The 23,361-nt window shown below is 48.1% G+C and overlaps 8 protein-coding genes across 8 annotated transcripts; 1 reads left to right on the top strand and 7 right to left on the bottom strand.

The window, feature by feature from the left end:
- Positions 1 to 705: 705 nt before the first annotated feature.
- On the bottom strand, positions 706 to 6,464 carry ECM29 (ECM29 family proteasome component; the record flags this gene model as incomplete). The annotated part of the gene is made up of 3 exons (XM_041704312.1): positions 706 to 1,121; positions 1,193 to 1,484; positions 1,572 to 6,464. The coding sequence occupies 3 exons, from the start codon at positions 6,462 to 6,464 to the stop codon at positions 706 to 708; spliced, it is 5,601 nt and encodes a 1,866-aa protein (XP_041556910.1).
- Positions 6,465 to 7,018: 554 nt separating this feature from the next.
- On the bottom strand, positions 7,019 to 11,701 carry APUU_41159S (putative SNF2 family helicase/ATPase; the record flags this gene model as incomplete). The annotated part of the gene is made up of 5 exons (XM_041704311.1): positions 7,019 to 7,579; positions 7,638 to 8,095; positions 8,162 to 11,360; positions 11,425 to 11,606; positions 11,668 to 11,701. 5 exons carry the CDS (start codon positions 11,699 to 11,701, stop codon positions 7,019 to 7,021), a joined length of 4,434 nt encoding a protein of 1,477 aa, XP_041556909.1.
- A 274-nt stretch (positions 11,702 to 11,975) lies between these two features.
- Positions 11,976 to 14,082, bottom strand: APUU_41158S (uncharacterized protein; the record flags this gene model as incomplete). Its single annotated transcript, XM_041704310.1, has 2 exons — positions 11,976 to 13,477; positions 13,533 to 14,082. The coding sequence occupies 2 exons, from the start codon at positions 14,080 to 14,082 to the stop codon at positions 11,976 to 11,978; spliced, it is 2,052 nt and encodes a 683-aa protein (XP_041556908.1).
- A 588-nt stretch (positions 14,083 to 14,670) lies between these two features.
- On the bottom strand, positions 14,671 to 15,751 carry APUU_41157S (CCDC90 family protein; the record flags this gene model as incomplete). The annotated part of the gene is made up of 3 exons (XM_041704309.1): positions 14,671 to 14,728; positions 14,783 to 15,116; positions 15,211 to 15,751. 3 exons carry the CDS (start codon positions 15,749 to 15,751, stop codon positions 14,671 to 14,673), a joined length of 933 nt encoding a protein of 310 aa, XP_041556907.1.
- A 468-nt stretch (positions 15,752 to 16,219) lies between these two features.
- On the bottom strand, positions 16,220 to 17,278 carry sec53 (phosphomannomutase SEC53; the record flags this gene model as incomplete). Its single annotated transcript, XM_041704308.1, has 5 exons — positions 16,220 to 16,469; positions 16,532 to 16,606; positions 16,659 to 16,975; positions 17,032 to 17,094; positions 17,171 to 17,278. The coding sequence occupies 5 exons, from the start codon at positions 17,276 to 17,278 to the stop codon at positions 16,220 to 16,222; spliced, it is 813 nt and encodes a 270-aa protein (XP_041556906.1).
- A 491-nt stretch (positions 17,279 to 17,769) lies between these two features.
- APUU_41155S (putative DnaJ chaperone (Caj1)) lies at positions 17,770 to 18,561 on the bottom strand (the record flags this gene model as incomplete). The annotated part of the gene is made up of 4 exons (XM_041704306.1): positions 17,770 to 18,322; positions 18,372 to 18,432; positions 18,482 to 18,496; positions 18,555 to 18,561. 4 exons carry the CDS (start codon positions 18,559 to 18,561, stop codon positions 17,770 to 17,772), a joined length of 636 nt encoding a protein of 211 aa, XP_041556905.1.
- Positions 18,562 to 19,622: 1,061 nt separating this feature from the next.
- APUU_41154A (uncharacterized protein) lies at positions 19,623 to 20,111 on the top strand (the record flags this gene model as incomplete). Its single annotated transcript, XM_041704305.1, has 1 exon — positions 19,623 to 20,111. The coding sequence occupies one exon, from the start codon at positions 19,623 to 19,625 to the stop codon at positions 20,109 to 20,111; it is 489 nt and encodes a 162-aa protein (XP_041556904.1).
- Positions 20,112 to 20,525: 414 nt separating this feature from the next.
- Positions 20,526 to 21,851, bottom strand: APUU_41153S (putative endoplasmic reticulum DnaJ domain protein Erj5; the record flags this gene model as incomplete). Its single annotated transcript, XM_041704304.1, has 3 exons — positions 20,526 to 21,583; positions 21,655 to 21,720; positions 21,779 to 21,851. The coding sequence occupies 3 exons, from the start codon at positions 21,849 to 21,851 to the stop codon at positions 20,526 to 20,528; spliced, it is 1,197 nt and encodes a 398-aa protein (XP_041556903.1).
- Positions 21,852 to 23,361: the final 1,510 nt, after the last annotated feature.

Here is a 23,361-nt window from a genome sequence, read left to right as displayed (position 1 = left end):
ACTACCGATGAGACTAATTTAGCGCCCCAGAGAGTCTTTCTGGCTTCTGGTTACTACTACTTGGAGGTTTGTCTTGCAGATTCTCTTGCGCCTCCGGCTTGGCCATGCATGGTCTGGAACTCCAAGGGCGAGAGCGGAGTGCGAGGTGCAGGACAGCCCGAGTTGGTCAGATTATTGGGTTGAACCATTGTTGGCCCCTCGGCAAGCAGCACTGATGATTCGCTAGCGCCTGCATGACTGGCCTGAGGAGGGGAGGAAGATGCATTATTCTCTTGTCGCACTCTATCGTAAATAAGGATATTGGCCGGAAAATACTAATCAACACATTCGGACTAAGCCGCCCTTTAACAGTACGACGCTATCACCAGGAACAGAACGGACCGCAGCAGTCCGCTGATGAACCCTCCTTTTCGCTTCGGCATCTCTCCCTTTGTGCGTCGGGTGACACTGACACCGCTGATAGGGCTCCTGCTGTTTCTGTTCAAGGGAACGAACTACTGGCAGGCTGGCAGCGCAGCAAACTATTTTTTCTTAGCTGCAATCCGACCCCAAAGGCTGACCCAAAGACAAGTTGGGCTCCTCTCTCCAAATTTCCCCAGAGTCTCAGACATCCGCGCCTGATCGGCGTTCATCGCCGTCGGTGTTCAAGGGTCATAACTCATAAGCACTTGTTACCTCTGGGAACCGGCCGAAACCTTGTCGTCTTTACTCTGGTGCCAACTGTCCGATCACCTGATCAAGAACCTGTCTGACGGGCCCAGACCTTTCTTCTTTCCTCCATTCACTGAGCGACTTCCGTAGCTCCGGGTCTATCTCCCGTCCCGTTTGTTGGCAGAATTTGACGTATGAAGTCGTCGCTTCTGCACGTCCCCTTCGGATTGCCTCGACAGATAAATCAATATCATAAGAGAACAATTCCCCTGCTAACGTCGCCAAAATCCCATGTATCGCGCGTAGATGATTAGCTTCGACATTTTCTTTTGAAGCCCATGCGTCTAACTGGATGAAGAGGAGACGTAACTCCTCAAACAGAGTAATCTGCACATGCTTCCCTCCGTGCTGCATAGCTTTACGGATTTTTGACCTCGATTCTGCTAGGTACCCATCAAGTGCCGTGCGACCTACAGCATAATTTCTTTTATTAGCTCACCGACACAGGGGATTGCTGAACGCAAAGAAAGGGTCTTCTCACCTTCCGAGAGGGTTTGAGCTGCTTGCACTGCCGGGCTGAGACACTGCAAAAGACACTTTACACACGCCGCTAGCGTGTTCTCCAAAGTTTGCTTTGCTCCGGGCCCGCTGCCCGAGTCGATGTCCATGGGATCCCCTGAATCGTCAATGTCATCCAGCACATTGGAAACGATGCTGATTGCTTCAGCCGTAAGATTGAGGTCCTTGCGTGCTTGTGCCACTCCACCCAGAGCAGTCAGGCCATGTGGTCGATATGCAGGGTTATTTCGTTTGGCCTCCCGAATCGTAATATTCTGAATGAAAATAAGCCCAAAACTCGTGGCCAAGTTGCTGAAAATAAATTGCAGGGAGAAAAAAAAAAAAAAGGATAGCTGACTTACCTTCATCAATTCTCCTAACGAAGGTTGTTTTTGCCATAATTTCTTCGCCTGGCTTGCAAACTGTACAAATGCCTTGAGCACATTTTCTTTCCCGTCCCAGGTCTTCCCAGCCAATGCCTTTTCTAGAACAGGCCAGATGTACTCGCTCGTATCCAGACCGATCTCCGAATCCAGTGACATGATAGCGTCTGCGATTGCCAACGCTGCGGTATGCTTTATTGCCCACCGGGCTGACTCTAGGTTATCCCTGACAAGATCGGTGATTTCCTTGATGTACAGTGACACTGCCCGATTACCACCGACGTTATCCTGCCATGTTTTCTCAAATACTTCACGGACATGCTCATCGAGATCGTGTTTTGCAACGAAAATGAACGGCAAGGACGTCGAGGCAAATGTCATGAAACGATCATTAGACAACTTCGAGGATGAGTTTAGGATCTCGGCTGAAATCACTCGTTGATTGGCATCTTCAGCCGTCAGGTATAGAGTTTTGGCGTATTTAATGGTCTTCAGGATCCGGTCGCCTGAGGCCAACCGCATGAGATAGCCAATGGATGAACAGTATGACGCGCTGACGGTGTCGTTCCTGTCGACGACATATTTACTAAGAAGCTGGATGAATCGATCTGCGTAAGGTCGGAAGAGCACTGTGCGCATACTTAACAGGACCAGTACACGGCTGCACCCAACCTTGGATGGAAGACCAACAGCCGAGCGAATAACGCCTTCCAGTTTTGCTGCGAATTCCTTCATGCTCGCATCGTCTAGCATATCGATTAAATACCGCTCAATCACTTCCATCATCGGCGAAGTGCGAATACTGGACAGTCTCATCTTGTCTATTTCCTGCCCTGTTAGCCCGTACTTATCGGCATTGAGATGGACGTAGTTGACCGCCTGTGGCTCCAGTGAGCTAAGGCAGTTCAAAAATTGTTCCATGATGCTAGGAACAAACGTCCGTAATGAACTACTGGGCCCTTTCTTTATCATCTGTATGAGAGCTCCAAGGGCAAACCCCTGAACCTCTTGAACACTAGATTCCATGCCTTTATCACTTAATAGGAATGGGATGGTACTTTCGAGCATAGTCTTCACGCGTCTCGTGTCGGGATTGCTCGCCTCCAAGGTGCGGATAACGGAGCCAGTAATTGTTTGGCAAAGCTTTAGAGCCGCAGCTCGAACGCTCTCTTTGATATCATCAACCAGCTTAAATGCCTTGGTAAATATTTCATCCACATATTTGGCATATACCTCCGGCTGCCGACCCTGTATTAAATCTGCGATTGCCGTACAACTTGCCTGCCGCATTCGCCATTCGCGACCAGCCAGCATGCTCTTCAAGAGATCTGAAATGATTTCATCGAAGTGAGCGCTGATGACTGCATTTGGATCCTTGACCAACGCAAGCCATATGGTGTTCATAGAACGTTGCACATTCGGATTCGGATCAAACCGGTATCGGAATAGTTTGGGGTAAATCTTCGGGTTTTTCGCAAGGTATCCGTTGATACTGGAGTCAGAGAAAATACTGCTGATACCAATCTTGCTAAATGCCGCTCGACTGGTCCAAAGTGCGTTGTTGGAAGCGAGCGACATGAACCGATAAACGAGAGTTGGATCACCGGCTTCGGAAGCAAGGTTCATGATATCCTTGTATGTATTGACAGATGAGCCTCCCCCAGTAGGCAGGGCTCCTGGCTCGAAGAGCTCCGTGTTTTCATCGACCTTACCTCCGCCGAGGTTTGCGCCACTGGCCGTGAACGAGTCCACCAAGTCACGCACCAAGTCATCCTTGAGAGCTTGGTCACCCATCTCGTACACCAAGCTAAGTCCTTGCGCCCCGGTTTCCTGGACCATCTCGTCGCGGTCGCTCAACAAGCTAGCGAACGTGATCTGGCATTTGCGGAGACGGCTTTGTATCTCTTTCATATGACCACAGTTTTTGACCAAGCATAGCAACCATATTGCAGATGCTTTCCTTAAAGATGGTTTTGGCGCCCTGCAATTAGTAATGAGTTTGTCACACGCATCTGCAAGGACCGATATTGGAATTTTATTTTCAGGAAATTTCGCATCAACATCGAAATTGGGGACTAGGGACTTGGAGTTCCAACCGGCGACAGCATTTCCCAGCGCTTCGCCGACGGTAAAGTGAATTTCCGGGCTTCGAAGTTCATGTAGGCCGGTAAGAGCCTCAAACAGTTGGTCAAATAATGGTGCATCGCGGGGGAAAGTGAGGAGAAGCAACCCAATGGCTGTGATGGCAACGTTGCTTTCAGCTTTTGCATCTTTCACCAGCTTGTCTTTAATTGTTTCCCACTCAGTATCAGAAAATGTAGTTGGGGAGAGAAGACCAGAAAGACTTAGTTGCCCGATAGCTGTCTGTGCGGCTTGGCGGAGAAGAGAGTCGCGCGAAGTCTCAATGATGGCAAGTAGAATCCTCACAAACTGATCTACTTGAGTTTCGGGGACCTTTTTTATTGTTCCTCGGAAAGCAAGCCTGCTGAAAACAAAGCATAGCCCAAGTATTACACCTCGAACCTTAAGCACTTTGTCGCCAACTGCGGACTCCCATGGGCCCAATGTAGCTGATGACTCCGTCACCAGAGCAGCCAGGTCCTCTTGAGGAAACGCAGGATGAGAAGCTAAAATACTAATTGCTCTCGCTGCCGTGTTCTGGGCATCCTGATCATTGCTAGACAGGGTTCCTTTCAGTGAGAGTGCCTGGGGAAGAAGCCACTCGACCGAGTTGTTAGCTGCTAGTGAGCAGATACTAACAAAGTGTTCTCCACATTGTCGACGACCCTCTCGATATGGATCAACAAGACCCATCAAGGTAGACTGCAAAAACATGCCCACTAGTTCCTGATCATTCGATCTCATATGTTGCCTCAGAGCTGCCCGTGCATTTTCATCCGAAGCGAGCATCAAATCCAATTTAGATTCCCAATCTTGCTCTATCTCTATGTCGAGACCAGCGGCTAACAGAGATTTCCAGAATAAGATGTTGCGAAGGAAGGTCATTGCAGGGGCAAATGATTCTCTGTAACGTCCAGAGAACACACCAAACTCATGGTTCCCAGGAACCACAGTGAAAAGTAGAAAGTTCGTAGCTTCAATAAAACTTGGAAAATCGAACCAGGACGCCACTTCACCTGAAAATCCAAATGACGCAGCTGTTGCTTTATTTTCCTGCGTTGGATTCAGGAGCCTATACCAATATGGGTGCAAGCCCTTTTTGCCCTCCTCCGAAATTTCCTGGCGTTTATCGGCGCCACCTGCAACAGCCATGAGATCGATCCAGCGTCCAACAACATTAGAAAATGGCAGAAATCGGTTGGTAAACCTTACCGCAGCGTACTGCGGACCACGCACGATTCTGCAGCCGGTTTCCTCGTCGTCATCTCCTGGGTATGTCCTCATTTGAGACAGCAAAAAATGGCTTAATTCCTTCTGGGATTCCGCGCTCGCGACATCTATTGACGAATTCAATATGCTTCCTAGAGCTTGCTCAATGCTGACGAAGAATTGTGGCCCCGAGTCATCACAGCTTAGAGACGTAAAAAGCCATTTAATTAATTCGAAATAAGACACTGTTCCATGCCCACCGCTAAATTGAAGATCGGCCTTAGGAACGATAATTCCAATGCTTTCGTAGGCAAGCGCGCGTAGACTTAGATCAGTGGCTGGGAGTCGTTGACCACTGGCTCCTGGGCTAGGCCATCCCTGAGACCGGATAAAGTCCATCAATCCAGCGATTACTTTCGGGGCCAGCTGCCTGAGATCATCTGGTGAGCCCATGCGGACAACCCATGTAGTGAAGTTGAAGATTTGCGTTCGCAACTTGGACGCTTGTAGTCCCTGAGAAGACCTCGCCGAATCCGATAAGAGACCATCTTCGATTAACTGAACAATTTTATCCGTGTTTGATGTGGCCCTAACAGACTTCCCTAGGAAGACAAGGAGTTTTGTTTGCAGGGCAGGGCGCGCCGGGCGAGCCCCGTCTGGTGTACCAGCACCAAAATACAGTTGATAAAGCTGCTGAACAACATCTGGGCTTTCGAGGTCCGGCGTAAACCTCTTCAGAAGTTCTTCGGCGAGATCAGAAAGTCGAGAGTTACTGTCTGCGGACGAAATTATTGCGGGCATCATCCGCTCCGAATCATTAAATGCTCCGCTCGAGATGAACTTCAGTACTCGGACTTTAGTTTCCGTTAGGTTTAACCCGCCTTCCTGAGCAGGGTCCCACGTGTCAGTTACAGGCACATCTTTATTAAGAAACTTGTACTCCGCTGGAGATAGACCTGGGCATGCAGACGTGTTCTTTTCTGCAGGAGTAAGAAGTAACAGTTTTGAAAACCAGTGCGAGAGAAAGCTCGAGTCTTGGTCTGAGAGGCCTAACCGAGTCTTCAGTTTCACATCGTCTTCGCTACCCTTTGGAGGAAGCTTCAGTAATGGCAACAGGCGCAGTACAAGATTAAACACAACAGCACCCTGGTTCGCAGATGTTCCGATTTCGGAGATGCCTTGAAGCAACGGAACCAGAATCTCAACTCTTGCGTCAGAGCCCAAGCGATCAATACCTTGCTGAAGATAAACCAAGTCAAAATGCCTGATCAATTGCGTTTTTTGTTCCTTGAACTGCTTCAACAGCGCGGCCACGGGCAATTTGATTGCGGGGGCCTTGACTCTGGTGTTGATATGCTGACAAACTGAAATAACTTTGTTACGAACTGCGTGGCTATCGGCGCCCAATTTCAGTAACAAGGGGGGCAAGTATGTGCCGAGAAGAGATTGCAACTTCTCATCTGTATCAGCCAGGGCGATTCTCAACTCAACCTTCGAAATTAAGCTCAGCTCTCTGGCCTCAGCACTGTTGGTTTCGGCCATATCGGTTGTGTTTTAACGGAGAAAGGCAGAGTGAACTTTATTAAGCATTGAGTGAAAGAAACATCTCAAGAAAAGTGACAACTGAAAGGCAGCAAGGGTGGTGATAAGAGTCCCCTCTGAGCCACTGTGCAGGTAGAAGCGATCAACGTCAGCTGTAGTGGACCTGGTGATGGCCAAATAGCTAATGGCCTAATGGGGCCACGCGGGGATTAGTCAGGATCCAGGTACCATTACTTAGATGCCTGATATTTGAGGCAATAAGTTCTCGTTGCGCTGCCCTTGATTGAGTAGCCGGAGAAATTAGTGAGTAACTATTAGCCCTCTCCATGGAGGGTTGACCCTTTTGGTGCAGTGGCAAAATCTGCATTATTGAATTACCACATTTAATTCCATTATAGTATTATGTCAGGGTCTTCTATAATATAACTAACAGTTAACTAGTTGGCAATGAAGTATATAAGTCATGTACGTTAGAAGTCATGCTTGTGTCTGGTATGTGGCAATGTATCAAATCAAATGGTCCTGCCTTTGGATAATCCTCGTTCTGGGTACTTTCATTCATGTCCTTTGGAAGATAATATCCTCTGCTCTGCTGCCTCTGCTCTCAAAAACCTCGCAACGTCACTACCAGCGCTCATAGGGCCGTTTGTAGCTTTTTCCTGCCTCGGGTTGCCGAAAAGGCACTGCCATAGATCGTCCTTCTTAACTAGCTCGCCTCCAAACGCACCACCTTCCATCAACTTGGCCAGCGGTGCGTCTTGCATCTCCAGAGAGTTTGCGGAGTCGATAGCTGCCTCAGTAATGTTTTCAATGACAGCTCCGCTGGGACCCTTGTCCACCGACGCAGCTGAACTAGTATTTTGTTCCCGTTCTTTCTGAATAATATGATCTAAGCGACGAGACACTGAGATGTCGTAAATTGACTCTTCAACGGTATCAGAGACAAGGTACATCCAGACAGTGGTTGGTCGATGTTGGCCAATACGATGCACTCGCGCAATAGCTTGGAGTTCGATTGCTGTGTTTATGAGAGGCTCGCAGAGAAAGACGTGGGTTGCATTGACCAAGTTAAGGCCCGATGAATGCGCCTTTGCATGCAGAAGAAAGCATTCAATCTACATTATTGTCTTAGCCTTGTTAACAGTCTAAGAAAAAGAAGGAGCAATAGCTTACCGCAGGGTCTTTTTTGAATTTTTCTATCCCGTCAGATTCATCGACGCTACTATATCCGATCTTGAAACGCCTAAACGCATTTCCAAGATAGTCCAAAAAACTCTTGTATTGGGAAAACACAATGGACTGAGCGCCAGGGTCGTGTTCCCGTAGCCACAAGATATGGCGAGCTAGCGTGTCGATTTTGGTACCGAAGGAGTCTTTTAGGTCGATATTCTTGATTTCGTGCAGAGTCCCAGAGCCGATATTTGTGTAGATAGAATTATTTGAGTGTCCATCGAGCTCGATATTCGGTGTCGACTTCTCCTCCTGAACCACAAACTCTTGGGGTTTATAAGTGATCTGGTAGAAGTCGTTGGCTTTTAAACGCTTCTTGCAAACTGGACAAGTGCGGTGCTGGTGCCACCACAAGCGTAAACAATCTTTGCAATACTTGTGACCGCAGACCGTTAAAACACCTATTGATATTTAGTTAGTGAATTTCCATGAAGTATGCGTAGGGACATAGTGACAGTGGGACCTACCAATCTCAAAGGGACCTTGGCATATAATGCAGATTTTTGAGTTCTCGTCTGGGCCCGACTCGTCTCGCAAGTGGATGAAATAGCGGCCCTTCGCTTTCAAAGATGATATTTTCTCATCGATTTCCTCTTCTTGCTCGAGTTTCGTGTTGAAAAGCTTGTGATCGAGGGGCTTTCCAGCACTTTCTTCGTCATATGGTGCCACAGTATCCGAAATTTGCTGTAGCTGGCGGTAGTACTCGAGTCGATGATTCATAGTGTCTCTAAACATTTCTACTTCCCTCTCTAAGTTGGACGCAATCTTTGTTTGTTCGGAAGACATGTGGACAACGTTCTTGAGGACCGAGGTGAGAATTTCAAGTTCAGCGCGAGCTCTGGAGCTTCCTCCATTTGCTTGCCATTCAAGTGAGCTTCCAAGGCTGCGAAGCTCAGTAATAATCCCCCGAAGGGAACCAAGGTCTGGACCAGGCTTCAATTCACTTCGTTTTCCCATAACCTCGATGTATAATTTCGGAGAAGGACCCTCTCCCTTTTGCGCTTGGGAAATTGCCCCCTTTACTTCATGGGCAATGAGAACGTTCTTTTGCCCAGTCAAAGCATCATGGCGATCGGCAAATAATGCACGGAGTGCTTCCATGTAGACATACATCTCATCCTGGTTCTTTGTGGACTTCTCATATTCGTTGCCCTCGAGTTCAGATTCGTCTTCTTGGTCAATGAGTGCTTGTGAAACTAGTTCGACCATCTTTTGGCGCCACGCATCGTATTGGGCAGCATGCTCATTCATTATATCGCACAATTCCTCGAGTCGTTCAAACACTCGACGAGATTCAAGGCCTTTGCTGTAGAACTCAGGTTTCATCTTCAATATTGCCACGAAATCTCCCTTCGCAGATTTCTCTTTGACCCTTTTTACGGAGCTTTTGGCTTTCTGGGAGATATCAGTTAGCATTTCTTGTCGAATTAATTTAGCTTTAGCGTAAGCTTCCTCTTCCAATTTTGTCAGCGACTGGAACTCCTCGGAATCTGCCTTCGTAAGCTCAGGATCAGATTTTATCTGATAATATGCGTTTCCAGTGAAGAAGATGGAAATATGTTCAACTTCGAGCGCCGCACGTAACCTTTGACGGAATCCATGAAGTCGAGTGTTTTTCTCAACCTCTTCGCCTTCATCGCCACTCAATGACGATCTGTCATCCCGTGCTCCATTAGTGAGAGGCGTTGGCTGCTTCTTTCTTTCTAATTGTAGCCTTTCCCGGCACTGCTGAACAATTTGGCTAGCGTGGTCCAAGGATGATTTCCAAAGATCAAGAGCCTCACGCTTGCGCTTAGCATTTTCGAGTAGCTGGCCACGCCGAAGCTGTGAAAGTAGAAGAGCGCGCTCCTCTGCGTGTACCAGCGCGTCGTTTTGATCGATCATCACCTCCAACACCTCATTCACAGATCGCAGAGGGCCGTTGACAGTAGCAAATCCCCTGCGACGGTTCCCCGCTGTATAGAGACACGATTGTCGAAGCCGGACAAGCCAGCTTCGCATTCTTTCTATAACCGAGGGATCGTTCGGGTCCCAATAGTCACTCTTGGGAGACCCCGCGATATCGAGCCCGCAGTCCTCGCACATTTCCTCGTACAGCTGTCTATAGCTTTGCTCTTCCACCGCAGTAAATGGAACTGTAATAACAACTCTCTTTTGAGGTGGTAAATGCAACTCATTTCGGATGAGGTCTTTGCTGTGTCTCAAAGTAATCGTATTCACGATTCGTGCCAAAACAGGTTTGGACACCACATATAGCCTTTTCCAAATGGGACCGCAAAATGGTTCGTATTGAAGAAAAAGTAAAAGTCCAAGTAGGTCGGTGATATCTTTTCGAAGGGGCGTTCCGGTCACGGCCCATGCGATCTGACGAGGAATGAGTCTGGCAACCTTTGCAGCATTACTTACACCACTCTCGATCATTTGGGCTTCATCTAAGCATACCCGCCACCACGAAATTTTCACCAGTGGCGATTTCCTGGGTTCAAATCTTTTCTCATGCCGGAGGTTTCTTTTAGGAGCCGTTCCAGCATAGTGAATTTCGCGTGCAAGTACATTGTATGTTGTAAGGACAACATCATTATCAGCCATGAGCTCAAGTAGCTCCTGGTCTGACAATGCCTGATGCCGTTGGATGCCTGTATAATGGAAAACCTGTAGACTCGGAGCATGTAGTTCAATCTCCTGCTTCCACTGTTCCAGAATCACGGGTGGGGTTATGATCAAGGTAGCCCCAGATGGTCTCAGACCGTCAGTTCCAACTCCAGCAAACGTTTCTTCGGGACGCAGTACCCGGCGATTCAAGCACATTAAAGTGATCATCTCAACGGTTTTCCCTAGCCCCATTTCCTCAGCCAGTATTCCACCCTTAAGGTGATCGTTCACATTGTACCATCTAGAAAGATCTCTTGTGACAATCATATATAGATGGCTAGCATAGCAAGTCTCCCCATCGACATCGGTAAACTGCTGGAAAGATTCCGGCAGGTCATTTTTCGATGCATTTTTGAATGGTACCACCTCCCCCTCGGAACTCAGCGTCTTCCCTTCTCTGTTTAGAAGCCATCGCACTGCACGCCGTTGGAACGGGAAAAGCTCGCACTCTACCATGTCGCATTTGACAGGTGCAGAGAGAGAAGGAGTGTCCGGGGGTACATGGACGTTACTGTAGAAATCCCCCGGGGTCCAGCCATTCCCCGCTGCAACCCCGTGTCTGGAATATGGGCCGTATTCCCCTTCCTCCCGCAACACGTAACTAGAAAATGCCCTCGAGGCAGACTCAGGCAATTTCTGGTAGTCGGTAATATCAAGAGAGTCTTTCCATAAGATAACGGTTTCGAGGCGAAATGACTTGCGATTTGCAAGGTACTGGAGAGTAGACTGGTAGCACACGGTTGGCAGTCTAGCTGTGTGGTAGCGGTCCGCACATATGAGTCCGCTCGCGACCGCCAAATGTTTGCCAAGGTTAACAATATCAGGATCACTGAGCGAGTCAATAAAGATAGTTTCACGCTCTTGAGTCGTCTCTAGCTCTATTACCACATAGTCCTTATAACCTTCTGTCTCGAACGGGCCCGGTCTAGTGATTTTAATAATGACAGGCAAGCTGTCATCAGTGACAGCTGAGTTGCTCCACTCGCTGAGAGCGGGGTCTTCATGAGCAAATTCCTAAAGAACCATTAGTCGATATCTCTCGATATCTCACTTGCTCAACGCTGGATAATGCCCATACCAATTGCAAATAACATCGGACGAGAGGAATATAACCGTTTGGAATATGTGACGGGGACATGCCACTTGTGTCCCGTAAGCTGCGAGCCTTTGAGGTAAGTTTGCGACGTTTATTAAGAGGGCCATCGCTTTGAACTTTCCTATGGCGCATGAAGGCTTGCGCCAAAGTATCAGGGACCGCGCCTGGAAGCAAGATGATATCAGTAACGTGTTTCTGTGATGAACTGCGTGGTATAGGCATTACCTGGATAGAAAGCTGCCGCCCGCACCGCAGCCATCCTGTAATTTTCTAATGGACCCTCGATCCCGTCCTGGGGGAGAAAGGACGAAGCACCGGGGGCAGGTGCCTTTAATGGTATTATCGATAAGGTCACGTGTCGATAAGACCAAGCCCAAGAACCCATAGACTAAGACCCATGTAGATAGGTCGACCCACATACAGATATTGGCATTGGCCCACAATACAATCCCGAGTCTACTGTAATTCATCCCCTATTGTTAAAACTGGCATTTATTGCTTTGTGAACAGTCTGATGATTAACTACAATTATCTCAATCTTCTATGCGGTTTTTCTTGTCTGAGATAACACTGCCATTGATGGCATGTACAAACCGCCGATAAACCCCTCCTCCAACATCACTTTCAAATGTATCACTGGTATCGCCGAATGACGTAGAGTTCTTATTGTCTGCGGTTGACCGATAGGATGATTGGCCCCATTGTGCAGTATGTAAATGTAATGGCCCAGAAGTCAGCGTGTAGGTGGAGATGCCGGGCATCCCACTTGAATTGATTTCAAGCCCTCTCCTCATTCTGGCGTCGATCGCAAGCCCGCCATCTATTTCTCCGTAGGTTGTGTTCACAAACAGTGGGTATTCAAAGCTGAGTTCATTAATGTTATTGTCACCTTCAAGATATCCAGACAAAGCAGACCCCGATGTATGCTGCAGTGTCTTCTGGCTTCGGCCCTGCTGATTAAATAGCCCGGTATTGGAGAATGAAAGTCTTTGCTTCCACAAAAAGCCAGAAGACTGTATCATGATGGTCCTTTCCGCCACTACCGAGTATTCCAATGACACGTTTCCACCAGTGTTATTTTGTTCGAGTTCTCTTGTAATGGTAAAGGTGGGCGCAGGTGCTATGATTTCGGGCTCCTGGCTAAAAGTGGCATGAACAGGTGACTGCGCATCAGAACTGTCAGATAGGTAAAGAAAAATGTTTCCCGAAACAACCCAGTAGGAGCCAATTATATTAGAAAGTGTAGCAGTTTCATTATCAGAAACATCCAGTCCCACGACCTTGAATTCAAAGGAATGGTAAAAGCCATCTGTGAGGAGAGGCAAGAAAGGCGTGATATCGATTTCGGGCGCCCTCAAATCAAACGCATCGGTTCCAACTATCGGCCGCCAAAATCCGGGAGAAACACCTCCAGTAAATATAATTGGGAAAGGCCAAACGACGCCCGCAAGAGTCCCGTCGATGTAAAGCTGGATTTCTCGGAACGGGGAATACCCGTAGAGCTCACCAAGATCATTGTCAAATGTCTCTGTGTCGGAAGAAAATACATTAGACCACCAAAATTCTTCCGTAGCTTGTCCACATGCCGAAACTGATACAATCGCACGAGAAACTTGGGATTCAAGCTTATAAGATACCTTCGCCTCCTGCGAAGGGACAATGAAGGCACTGGATGAGTTGCGCGCCGAGTTTCGCGCCGATATTGGAAGAACAACATCTGCAGTCGTGACATTTTCTTCCTGTGAGAAGTATGCCATGACTGTCACATTGAAAGAGCCGGTGTAAAGATCGTTGACCAAATTTCCTAACTCGAATATGATCTTTTGACGTTCTTTCCACAACACATTATATTGCGACATATCTTTTATATATGACCAAATGATGCCATTCGTCGTAGGCTCAGCGGTCGATGTTCGGAATACTTCAACGTCTCCGAGATACATATATCCTAATCGGTCAAATTGCCTCCCTCTAGATGTGACAGTAAGATTAATTCGAACCGTATCGAAGCTGCAACACGGCGGCTCATAAAACCCTAGAAGATCTAGATTAGCGCTCTATCGACCCCGTTAAAGTCAAAAAAATCTCACCGACAAACGGGTGGCCGTAGCTGAAACCAAATACATGGCTCATCAGCAGAATACTCTCATTGCAGAACGACTCGCTGGGGGCCTTAACAGAAACCGGATGGTACACCTGAAAGACTTCGAGGAGAGCGAAAGACGGCGAGACTAGAAGAGAGCACAACCATACGACAGGCAACAAAACAAGCATAGCTGTCATCAGAATAATCTTTCTCAAAATATGTGGTCTTCTCGCAGATTGTGAATGGTCAGGTGCCTCCAGACTACTTCCTTTTTCTGGTGGCAAGTTCGCACTACCCTTCTCATTTTGGAAATTGACGGTATCACAGGGGCAGTTGCTGTCAGAAAGCAGCCGCGAGTGGGACCTCCTCCTGTACGATTTCAGGACGAGCCATACAGCAAAACCGACAGCCACTGGCACAGTTACTAGTAGATTCCATTCTGGACTGGTGGACTTTCCCGCCAGTTGGAAATTGTGGGTTATCTCGTTAAAAATGATAGCTTGAGCCAATCGATAGCGGGACACGCTAGGGGGCGTGCTTGAAATTGAAGCCATCTTTGCCCCCTGATGTTAGACCAAGTAAGTGGTTCTTTGGAGGGTTGCACGCTACGTTGGCATGGGTTTTCCACTCGGTTGTGAAAACACCTTTAAAAAAGCAGGGAAGGGGAAATATTAACGAAGTATTTGAGTTGCGAGTTATTTAATTGGTTTGACGACAGTACGGCCTCCAGGACCTAGGATGTTGTCATCAGCGGGTTGTATAACTAGTGGTTGAATGTGGTAGCTTTAAGCAGTCGGCTGTCCATACCGCAGGCCGGGGTGATATCCGATCAAAGATAAACCCCGCGTTTGGCTTTCAGACTCCACTTAACCCAAATTTGATTGAATTTGTGGTACTGTTTTGGAATTATTATTTGTTTATTTTTTTTCGTCATAGCTAGCTTCTATCGCCTCCTTAACGGACTTCTTGCTTCAAGGATCACCCTCACCTAAGGACACACGGAAAGGAGTGAGAGTGCTACAGAATTCCGGTATATGTGACGAAAGAGATGGAGATATAATACACAGGAACTGATTCCCAAACGGCAAGCTTGCGGTCTCTCGGGTAAGCCTAAGTCCCCTGGTCCAACTGCAAATAGCAGCTTACATCAGAAGACGCCAAGCACCGAGAATCAGAGCAGCTGTACCAGTGCAAACACCCCTACAAAACCTTGTTAGCAAATCTAGACGCAGTATAGAGAGAAAAGTGCCATACATGAGCCACTGTAGTGTAGAGAATTTCACAGCCTCCACACGCTCCCTCAAACCTGCAACTTCCTGCTCTATTCTTGTTTCTGTCTCCTTTATGCGCATCTCTTGGCTGTTCGCCTCTTCACGGATACGGCCCTTTTCAAGGTTAAGATCGAGCCGAACAGACGCCTGGGTACGCCCTATCTCATCTCGAAGCCGTGAATTCAGCTTCGCAAGGTCGGCACCTATCTTTTCGTGCGACGAGCGGGTGAGTTGGGCCTCCGTGGAATCCGCGTTCAATAATTCAGAGCGGAGTTTTGCGAAATCGACTTTTTGCGTATAGGCTGATCTTTCTGTGTCTGTATGTTGAACCGGTCAGCTTTATCTCATGGTGTTTGGGCTGAATAATCTTGGTAGTAGCCCCAAAAAAAGCAGATAGCGAAGGTAACTGACCTTCCCTCAGAACCATTGTCCTCGTCAAGTTCTGGATCGATTCCTGAATAACGTCATTGAGCACTCGCATCATTGCGACAGCCTGCTCTTCACTGAACCCCTCATCCTTGAGCCGTTGGACGAATTTGAGAGTATCAAAATGATGGTCTCGCTCCCGCCGTGCAGAAGCATGGAATGCCCGGCGGGCTGGGTTAAATGTCGCGACATACACGCCATTATGCCGGATCGGGTTTCCGGTAGGTTGTAGGCTCCGACTGCTGGTATTGTAAAAGGTCGAGCAAGTAAAGCGCTTTGCGATCAAAGTCGACGTTCCGCTTTCCCGAGAAATCGTAGAGTATGCCGCCGCCGAATGGTGTGTAAGCGAAGAGTGGGGTTGCCATGTCAAAGCCGTCCAACTTTGTGTACGCTGCTTTTGCTTCCTTCCTACGGGAAGAGGTGCGGAGTGGGAAGCCGTGAGGCTCGTTCGGGTGGAAGAGCCATTCCACGTTAGGCGGGGGAGGATCGAACGTGGGACCTCCGCAACGGACTTCTGGGGTGGCATATTGATAATATATTAGAGTCGACAATACATTGGAAATGCAAGAGGCGGCACAAATAGCTCTGTGCCGAGTATGAAGTAGTCAGAGTTCGCCGGTTGATGAGGCGATGAGCCTGGAATTCCCCGGATTCTTCCAAGCCAGTGTTGCGGATGACTAAGCGTGGCCATTGCAATTCCGAGGGAAAGTATATATGAATGGAACTGTCTCTCTCTTTCCATTTTGAATGCCATCATACTATTTCTTTCTTCCCCCCCCCCTTTACATTAAATGAGAATGGAAAGAAGAATCCTTGTAATGTTTAGCACGCTTGGGTAAGTTATAGTTCCAGCGTTAGGTTGTTTGGAGAACTGCTGTTATAACCTGAGTGGAAGCTTGTAAATTCTTTGGAATATTATGATCTGCTATTAATGTATCGAAGCTAAGTGATTATTAAAGAAGCATTCCGGCAGTGCGTGTGCAGCATATTCTCTCTATAGTTGGAACAATTCCCTGAGCTGCTTCAAGCAATCCTCGGGGTCCTTAACGGAATGACCAATTGTCCTGGGGTCGTCGTAGATTTCGTAATCGTTGCCTCCAGGGAAGGTCTTGTCACCGAAGAAGTGAATTGACTTATATTGAATGCCCGAGATATCTTTTTCAGCTTCGACGTGTCTTAGACAGTACGTCTTGTCCCAGCCGTTGGGGAAAACATCGAAGGATATTTGACCTCCAATGGAGTAGCTATTGAGCACGACGCATCAGCGGTTCCATATCAACACGAATGGTTCATCATGGCAATTTACCTGAGACCGTAATCGGGAAATTCCTTCTTGAGAGCTTCCACAAATGGCTGTCTGATGTTGTGCACTCTATCGTACCTACAACTGACGTCAGAAACCGAGAAAAGCACGAACGCCCTAGGAAGCATACTCTTGGAACTCATTCCTCTCGTCAATAGAAGCATTTCTACCAATGGGACTAACGTTGATCATTCCGTTGCGGAATTCAAGGAAAGTACCCCTCTTTTTCGGAATTTCCAAATTCGCGATGTACTTGAGAATGAAGTTGACCAACTTCTGGTACTTCTCTTCTCCGATCCACTGAATGAAGCTATTGCTAGCAAGAGGTTTCCCCAGGCGGTAGGCTGTCAAGCCATTCTCGGCGAAGCAGTAGTCGAAGAGGGTGGTAACGCTCACGCTCGAGGAACCAAGCTGTTCTTGCTGCTTATTGAAGTCGGAACCGCCAACCTAAACCTTAAATGAGACCGATGGCCTTGTATTTTGGGAGAGCCGAAAGCACTAACAGAACCAATGGCGCACTTCTGTCGCAATTGCGAGAGGACTTGGAGCATCTCATCTGTGGCATGCTGTAAATTCAAGCAGCGTGTTAGCACTCAACACGCCAAACAATATTAGGACACATATTGCATTGCGCAGGCTTACCCTTCTTGCAGGCGTTAAAGTGTTATCAACATCGAAAAGGCAAATTGTGTCTTTCAATGGGCGATTCTCCAAAGCCGGGTAGACACCGGCTCCTTCAACAGTAGACATGATGCTGGATATGGTAAAGGATCCGACAAAAGAATCTTAACCAGGATGATCTTGCAGGAAGGGCAACAAATGGATTTGCTAAAGAATAAGAACTCAAGTTAGCTCAGGTTCCTGAAAGAGGGGCATACAAATGCAGGAAAGAATACTGTGTCCTGGCCGCATGCGGTGAGCGAGGGGCAGTGGGGTTCTAGACAAAAACAATCGGCCTAATTTTAGGGCAGAAGGGCGGTCAACACCAAGGTCCACTGAAGAACGTCCAGAGCCAGACCAGCGTGGGTCCTTATCGATAACACCTAGTATCATGGTCAATGGAAGCCCCCTCGGTGGACTATATTGATCTAAGACAATACGAAATGAATATGAAATCGGTAACAATTATCTTATTCTCATACGGTATCATGAAGTCTGCGGATAGAAATAAACTATAGGAGAATGAAATTCAACAATATTGGGACAGGATTGGAACAAGATAACAGCAACATGAGCTAATCTCATTGTCCCATAGTATGCTGGAATACCTTGGCTGCCAATTGGCTTAGCAGTCGCGCGCGGTCGTTTGCTGGTAGCTCCAAGAAAACCTCATAGACACTTTTGCCCCGAGCGTCCCGCACGGCTCCTAGACGGTTTCCAGCAACAGCACCCGCTATAGCACCTGGCGCGTTGCCCACGATAAATCCAAGTGCTCCTCCGCTTGCTCCTCCGACAATAGACCAAAAATGTGAATTTGACCCTTCTGCCCCGCTGCCATCCATTCCTTCCTCGTGAAGCATCTCCTCGAAGACCGATCCGAACTGCTCGTTTGATCGCTCCTCACGATCCGCAGATCCAAAACCAAACGACGACCAGAAGCCGTTGTCGCTACTTGGAATTTCCTCTTCTTCATCCACCTCCTGCTCGAGGTTTCTCCTCGCATCGTATTCGCGTCGGCGTGAATCGTCGGAGAGGGTATAGTATGCGTCATTGATTTCCTGGAACTTGCGTGTCCGCGCTGCCTTTTCGGGAGAACCCTCAGGCACTCGGTCTGGATGGGATTTTAAGGATTCTCTGCGTAGCATTAGGATCACAGTTCTCCGGAAATGTATTGCATGCGTACCTCTTGTATGCGGTGCGAATCTCTCGTTGGCTGGCGCCAGGAGAGACGCCCAACGCTTTATCTATCCAAAGAGTGAGAAGTTGCGTTACCCAATAGGCCATGGAACTTACAGTAATCGGGAAGTCCTGTTCACTAGGTGTTAGCCACAGCTGTTCCATATGCGTTGGCTTCTGTGTGACTTACTCGGCATTTCCTCTAATTCTTAAACAACAGAAATATCGAGATTTTGGTTCAGAACAGTATATATTCAGTTTATGGCAATATCAACGCAGTATATGCAGTGCGATATCTATCGAAGAAGTGTGAAAAAGAGTTGAATGAACAAGATCATGGAAGAGTCAGAGATGCCACGGGTCGGGATGACGTCGGTGGTTTACCGGTAGTACGTGGGAGTGTATGAACGGGCCACCAACCAAAGTTCTGCCTCCGAAGTACGATGAGAGCGACAGTCTGGTTAACGCTAGTGACATAGCCCTGATAAAAGATATGCCCCGAAATGCAGACAAACGAATAAAGTAATACTCATTTTCGCAAGCCCCCGCCTGGCTCTTCGGGATCATATGGCAATCTGCGCGTACGTACGCAGGGGGCAACTTTCTGCCTGAGGCCTTGAACTCGGCAGCCCCCAGCTCCGGCCCCTGAGGATCACCACCAATCACCAGCGAGGATGGACAGAACTAAAGCTGCCAGCCACCGACTTTGTTGCAGCTGGGGCTCACTCGCCGCTCGGTCTCGCCAAACGATGGACGCTCAACTCTCCTCGAGACTTGTCAGACTTTCTTTTCACCTTCTGCATCACTCCTCCAACAGATTCTCCACGGCGGGTGGATAATTGCACCTCCTAGGTTGTCTATACAAAGTACCCGTTGTGCGCTCCCCGGTACGTTTATTTGCCCGGCCGTATCTCGACTATGGTTGTTCTCTGATTGATTCCGTCTAGAAGAAGCGGTGGAGACAGTCAATGCAGCACACAGCCTAAGACTGGTGTTGTGCAGAAAGCGACTCCGCATCCGCTCTATGATTTGAGCAAGCCAGCACAATAGTAATATAATTTGAAGCAAATATACGGATTGATCGAGACCGTCCACCGGCCTTTTGAGGGGTCGCTAATTTGAAGAGCGCAAAGTCGAGCAAAAACACCAGAATCTCAATTGACGTCCATTGCTCACATCAAGAGTTCTTGTCAAACCCCGATAGCAACAGGATTTCCTCGATATCTTTGCTGTCTCAATCCACTCGAGTGAAGGCAATATGGGCTGGTTCGACGGCCGATCCTCAACATCTGGCGGTGCTTATGTGCGGAGGCGTTCAGACCGCTCTCCCTCTCGTCGGTCCACCTATTCCACTCACCACAATCGCCATTCCGCTCCGTCAATCTTCGATTTCGGTGGTACCAGTCGTTCAGGGCGCGCGAGCCCGTCTGTGTTCTCTTCCTTTTCTTCCTCCTCGTCGCGAAGGGCTCGTCCGCGCTCCGGGTTCATCCAGCGTGTAATCCGCTACATCAGACGCTTGTTCCGTGACATCTCCAATTATGCACAGCGCCACCCGATGAAGGTTCTGCTGCTGGTTGTTGTCCCATTGATCACAAGCGGTGTGCTTGTCAAGCTGTTCGCTATGATTGGAATTCATCTCCCAAAGCATATCTTTGGTGGGGAGTCTTCCGCAAGATCTGGTGGTGACGGTGGTGGCGTGGCCGACAATATTAATGGACTTATGAAGATTGCAAAGATGCTGATGTAGGTGTGCCTCCGCATACCTTTGTTTTCTACGCTTTGGGGTTGGAAGAGGTCTGGGGAGGATGAGCCGCTCATTTAACGAAAGTCATGATCATGACTCATGGACGATTCTATTCTTTTTTTTAGTCAGTTGTTTTACTTTCTTTCGGTCTTTTCCGTGCTTTTTAACTCCAGTTTTACGGCCTCAAGAGCCACAGCTATTTAGGAACAAAACCGGGAGGCTGACTGCGGTTCAATTAACTCGAGAGACCCCGAGTCTGATTTGCGTTTTCTACTCAATTACTCCGTACATTTATAGAAACCATCTCTATACATTCTCACAGCTCTATCACTGGCTTAAGTAACTTTCTACATACTAAGAACAATCTGCACATAGGCTAGGCATCGCATTGAAGCCACAGCCGAGCTGCCTAGTTGCCTAGGACCTTTGCGAGCGCTTCCCTTTTCTTCTCCGAGATGCTTTGCCTGAAGCCGCGGCCGAACTAGATTGCTCCGACTGTTCTGGCTGCTCCACAACATCATCCATTTCTTCACCTTCCGAGACAGCCCCATCATCTACCATGTTAGACGTTCCAAGAACCTGGCCCACAGTCTTCCGATAAACCCAACCAGGTAATTTAAAGATCATTGTATCACGCACCGTCGGGCGTTCAATCTCCTCAACGTCCAGCAGAAATTCCTGACGCTCGCCATCCTCTGACTCCTCCTCCAAAAACACATTACCGACAGAATCAACGATCAGGACTTTTCCGTTCTCGGCGACGACTCTCTTCCTCTCTCCAGTTGGCTCGACAGTTTCGCCAGTTGGGGTTGACGTTCCGGTACTACGCGACCCTGGCTTCGAACCACCGTTCTTTTTCTCTTTGCGATTCTCCCGGTCCATCATTCGCTTCTGTCGACGATTCATCGGCTGGGCACTTGCCTCTCCAGAATCTGTGGCTGGAGCAGGAGCCGGGGAGGGAGCGCTGTTGATGCCCCGAACACCAAGTTCATCGCCCCAGGCAGCCCTCCTAGCCTGACGGACATAGCGGTCGACAAAATCGCGTTGACGCTTCCAGCTGAGAATAAGTGCCCCGTAATGGGCGCCACCGCCGAAGGCCAGAAGCAGCCCGACGATAACAGAGCCAAGCCCAGGGCGGAACCGGGAGTAGTAGTATCCAGTGCCCCTCCACTTGGGGAAGCCGTTCTTCAGGAAGTAGTCATAACGCTCACGGCCCGGGCCGCGAAGAATGTTGGCAACAACGTTGAGTCTCTGGGCTCGTTCGTGGGCTTCCTTTTCAGCAGCCGCGATTTCTCGCTTCGTAGGCCCACGGTTGACGTGTACGCCCTTCTGATTAGTTTTGGATCTCTCCTGGTCTTTGGAGGCATTGGCGATAAAAGAGCGCTTGACTTTGTCCGGATGGAGGAGTTTCGAGGTTTTACGGTAGGCTTTATTCAGATCATTCTGGTTGGCGTTGGGTTGAGCACCTACGAAGTCTGCACGTTCGGGTTAGAATCGCTACTTGACTCCCGTAAATTCGCGTGGACAGGGTTTTGCGAATACGTACCGTAGAATGTCACACCCGCCCCTTCTGCAGCACTAACTTCATCATGAAGACGGAAAATCTCGTAGTCTAAAGAAAAACAGCAGGTTAGCCTCAATACACAAGAGCCAATTGGTGAAGTACTAACCCTCCTTTGACCAGGCTGCGGCAAGAACAGAGAGAACAGCCAGCAGAACCAAACGTAGAGCTGCTGTCTTCATTGTGGGGAAAGTTTATAGGAGCGATCAATGCTCATGAACCCAGAGAAAACGTCAAAGAATGTGCAAGAAATATCCTTGTATGGCTGAATAAGACAATTGGGTCTAAAGATCATTCCATGATTTAGCCCTAGTACAGTACAGTTTGTTGTGGTTGTGGTCTCCTGGCAAGAATTCATCTGTAAATTCTGGCCAGTTAATTAACAAACTTGGGAATTAATCAAGAAGGCGGTCAGGCACACCTTTAAGCCGCCCCGTAGAGTGGATTTCAGTGGAGTGAAATACAAATACAGGTACGGTCCAGACTCCAGAATAATGAAAGATACCCGCCAAAGTCCTTTTGCAGACAGTGTCAATAACACAGTGCATTGGCCTTGATAACTGGGTTTATTCTGTTTAATTTGGTCTTAACGAGAGGGAATTTGGGCTGTTTTACAGAAAGGCATTGCATGATAAGAACTCTTGGATAAAGCAATACTAATAATGTGTCTGTTAATATATTAATCCTCCTCCTGCATCTGCAGTATCAACTTGAATTAGAATACAACAAGAGGCTAGCTACATGAAAAATTACTTTATTTTGGAGCAATATAATCACTATAAGTTAGCCAGTATTCTCTCTTTTAGTCTACAACCCTATAGATGAACATAATAAACTACCCCAAATATGATCAATCACAATGGTAAGTCTGATAGCAGAAGGTAAAGAGAGAAGAATAAGTATACTGGAATGTGTCCCGTATACACTCCTCCTGGCCGGCAGATGTGTGCATCAAAGAGCCAGACCCCTCACGTTTGTACGGGACTTCCCCTCAACCATGCAAGTATCTTGCATTGCATCGCAGTGACGGCATCGAGAACAGGACAATGCGCACGTCCATTTGGAGAGCAAATGTACGTGGAAAGAACAGGACTGAGCTAACAGGGCTTTTCCAAATTCAGCATGGTTTGTCATAAGAACAGACTCGCTCTGTCTTTTCAGTGGACAGCGGAGAGTTCGAAGTCCTTGAACAGGGCTTTTGACGGCTCCCAGTAAAGATACCTGATCGATGCGATCCACACTCCAGGAAACAACGTGGGCCAATTAAGAGGGCATGTATAATAATTCAATGACGGCACTCGAATGGGCCTAGTTATACACCGTAATCCTCCGTAGTTGGATTGGGTGTCGTGTTGGCTTTATAAAACAGATCACTCCCCGAGCTTGAAGTAGAGCATCGACACTCAGGCCATAAAGACGGCCATCAGACAGGCTGGCTGACGAGGACGAGCCGGTATCTGCCTAAACCTCGTCTCAGTCGCTGACGACGAGTGTCACAATGAGACTGTCCAACGCATTCCTCAATTCTTGGCATTGATCTGACGGGGCAGCATTCCGCGCTCAGCAAGACGCTCTTCCGGCCGTTACATCGATGGACGGGATGTCGCAAGCGGCAAACAGAATCTACCTAATCGTCTATCCATTATTAACACCTGTTCCTCTTTTAAAGCCAACGATCCCCGATAAAATAAG

The sequence above is a fragment of the Aspergillus puulaauensis genome, chromosome 4 (genome assembly GCF_016861865.1).
Source record: "Aspergillus puulaauensis MK2 DNA, chromosome 4, nearly complete sequence".
Taxonomy (NCBI): domain Eukaryota; kingdom Fungi; phylum Ascomycota; class Eurotiomycetes; order Eurotiales; family Aspergillaceae; genus Aspergillus; species Aspergillus puulaauensis.
This window is presented reverse-complemented; position numbering and strand designations above follow the sequence as displayed.